The sequence below is a fragment of the Mya arenaria genome, chromosome 5, assembly GCF_026914265.1.
Source record: "Mya arenaria isolate MELC-2E11 chromosome 5, ASM2691426v1".
Classification (NCBI taxonomy): Eukaryota; Metazoa; Mollusca; class Bivalvia; order Myida; family Myidae; genus Mya; species Mya arenaria.
The window spans coordinates 30388054-30391353 of NC_069126.1; the positions used below are offsets into that span (position 1 = coordinate 30388054).

Below are 3300 nucleotides of genomic sequence, written 5' to 3' on the forward strand. Positions count from 1 at the left end.
AAAAACAAAATTGTCGTTAAATTGAAGGACTTCTAGGTTTTCTATATTTGCTCATTAAACGTCGGACATTTATTTCAAGCATAACCAACAATATTCACAAGTATTTATTGTTAGAGTTAAAACTAGGGTTTTAACTAGCTATTTTTTATCTGAGACAATTTTGCAAATGCAAGACACGTGTTTAATATATTTACATCAAGTTTTATCGCTGCTTCAGCGAGATATTTGTATGCCTAAATTTTAAATTTCATCACATTGCGTTTGGATTCAACTTATGTTTGAAGACCTACCATAAAATGTATTAGTTTGTTATATCTCAAACGTATGTGTGGAAAATGAAGCTCTACATGTTCAGTGTACACATCATCTTGTGATTTATCAATCGTGTTATACATGTACGCATAGTGAATATATGTATACATTGCCAGTCCCCATCGGAGCGTTATCTAGCTCAAGCTGCTTAGGCAGAGACCGATTATGTAGAGTTTCTAAAGTGTTCTATGTAATATCTAAGCAACGGCCGAATTTGCAATATTTCAATGTAAATTACAATTACAAGTCCAGTAACTAAAATGTACAGAACAGCACATTCTGTTATTTTCTATATAAAACCGAACAAGAGAATGGTTAAACCACACATCTAGAGATCCTTGTGAATTAAAAAGTTCGTTTTAGATGGCGAGCTTATTTAACGATGTGGTAGTGAAAAGCGCTCTTTGCAAAGCTACAAAATGCAATTAATCCCATAAACTCCTAGTAGCGGTTTTTCCCTATGCCTTACAATAATCACTGGTGATGATCATTTCATTTTTTTTATCATTCGTATCTATGAAAACAAAGTTGGTTAATAAGACTGTAATAAAATACAGTAAAATGCGTGTCAATGTATATATATATATATATATATATATATATATATATATATATATATATATATATATATATATATATATATATATATATATATATATACACACCTTTTATACTATTTGAAGAGTAGTTTCCAGAGGTTTTGTACATGTGTTTAAGAAAAATCTTATTACAACACGGTATACTAAAATAAAACTATGAGATACGCCATGAACCTTGGCAAATAACGGTGCCAAAGATGTTCATACGTGGTGACAGAGAACATCTCTGTTCTTCAAGGGAGATCCGTGAATCCTTGTCTAACCGTTTGCATGATATTATTTGAGTTAAATATTTAAGGTCTTCACTTTACTTAAGCACCTCGTTCGAAACCGAATTTCAGGATGCGTATTTATGTGATTAAGAAGGCACTAAATCGTCTGTCACATATTTTACCGCTAAAACAGCAGCACGTAAGCTTTTCTGTTTTTCAAACAGGCATTTATTGAAAAGACATATATACACAAAATGTATGTGAAATGATTCAATGTTTAATAATTTCATAAATCAACACAATCCTTTACACTAAGCAGTGCATGTTAAACCTTTCTCTATAACACTTTAAATTTCGGCATTCACAGCGTCCATTATCAATACAAAATAGATGGCAGACACAATTTGATACAGGTTCCTACGTTCTGTTTTGTTGTCCAAAATTACATCAATGATACAACTCAAACAAAATAATTCAAAGCCCAACAATCATGCAACAAGGCACAACGCCTCAAATAATCATTATCTCAAACATCCTTGACCGCTAATGTAACATAGATAAACAACGATTTTCTTATACATTGCCTTGTCAACGAAATCATTGTAATATGCTCTATGCTTTTCTTTATAATTTTGAGATCGTATGCTTGATGTCTTGAACTCACTCTATTTCAGCAAATGTGAAAAGGTCCATCATGCTCTTCATTTAACTGTTTCATTCCAAGGCAAAGCGGAAACGATAAATACTCGCCCTGCACATTTAGATTGTTCGCCATGTCTCCGCTATTGATGGATCCCATGAGCATTGTACAGACATGTACACATTGCCCGTCGATGTCGTTAGAACAGAAGATAGCTCCACTATGACCATTTTCGCATAATCTAAGAGGTCTTAACTCATTGTGTTCGTCATTAACCTCCAGTATTTCTTTGACGAGAACATACCGAGTGTCTGAAGACCTTTCATCGAAGACGGGGATTACAATTTTTCCTACTCTCGGTTGTTGTTCGTTTGTCCAGAAATGAACATGCCGTTCAGATAGATCTCTGGGATTGACTGTTGAAATGTCCATTAACGAGCTATTCATTGGCTGACCTTCGATATTCCGAAACATTGTATTCGATATATGTCGCAACACCTTGGCAGCAGAAATATCATAGAAACCACGATGGGAACCAGGCAACACGCTTGCAAGTATTCTACTCCTCCCTTGCGAGTCAATGTAATATATTGACTTAACGTGTTCAGGGTCGGCAAAGTGTCTAGCGAGTAGAGCATGCAATTCTCCTTGCTTTGTTGCAAAACCTCCAAGTGTCGCAAAACGCCCACGATCGTTCTTGATTCTAGTGCCAATTTGACAGGAAGAATAGTTGAGCTGTTCATATCGTCCAACCTTTATTTCAGTTTCGAAAATATCAAACTCCTTCGCAGCAGCTTCGATCTTCAGACACAATTGCTCGTATGCCTTGTCACTCATAACACATTGCGACACGTTTATGAATACCTCAAGTGTTGAGTTTCTGAAACCGCATCCGTAAATTCTGTCGTCGATGTTGTAAAGAGATTTTGCAAGCTAGTGAAGAATAATAAAGCATAACTATAGATATTTTGAAAGTTATCAAACTTATCGAACACATAAACATAATATAAACGTTACTTTCAAAGATTGGTTTGCGGATATAATTTGTTATACATGTTAATTCATATTACTTATTTCTTCGTGATACGTGTTACATTTAAAAGTATACTTAAAACGTGGAATGAGATGGTCGTTTAAGATTTGAAAGATAAGATGTGGATATAAAATTTAATTAAACAAGAATTTAACAAAAACACGATTTACCTTGTCGCTGAGAACGGGTACATCAGCTTTTACAAAAGGACTCTCGTCCTGAGAAATTCCGCTCCTTCTGTACAAAGCATGTGCTTCATGAAGTGTATCCTTGATCATTTCGAATTGTTGTTTATCCGAAATTATACTCAGACTTCCCGAACCGGTACATTCTGTTTCCCGAAATTTCTTACCTGAAATTTGGAGTAGCAGCGAGCGTACGAGTAAAATATCATAGTGAAGGTTTGCAAACGACTTTTAAACTCGACAGCAACTTTCACAGTAACGGTTCACTACACGTACTACCACACAGCTAGATTTCTGTATGATAAACTCTTTATGAATA

At 34.8% G+C, this 3300-nt stretch overlaps 1 protein-coding gene across 1 annotated transcript in view; it reads right to left on the bottom strand.

Annotated features, from left to right (window-relative positions):
* Positions 1-1336: 1336 nt before the first annotated feature.
* Positions 1337-3300, bottom strand: part of LOC128233633 (uncharacterized) — a 3586-nt gene continuing 1622 nt past the window's right edge. Inside the window, exons 3-4 of the mRNA XM_052947400.1 lie at positions 2967-3148; positions 1337-2696 (exon numbers count right to left, since the gene is read on the bottom strand). Of these exons, the coding sequence (XP_052803360.1) occupies positions 1794-2696; positions 2967-3148 (1085 nt within the window). The 3' untranslated portion in view covers positions 1337-1793. The remainder of the gene's footprint in view (positions 2697-2966; positions 3149-3300) is intronic.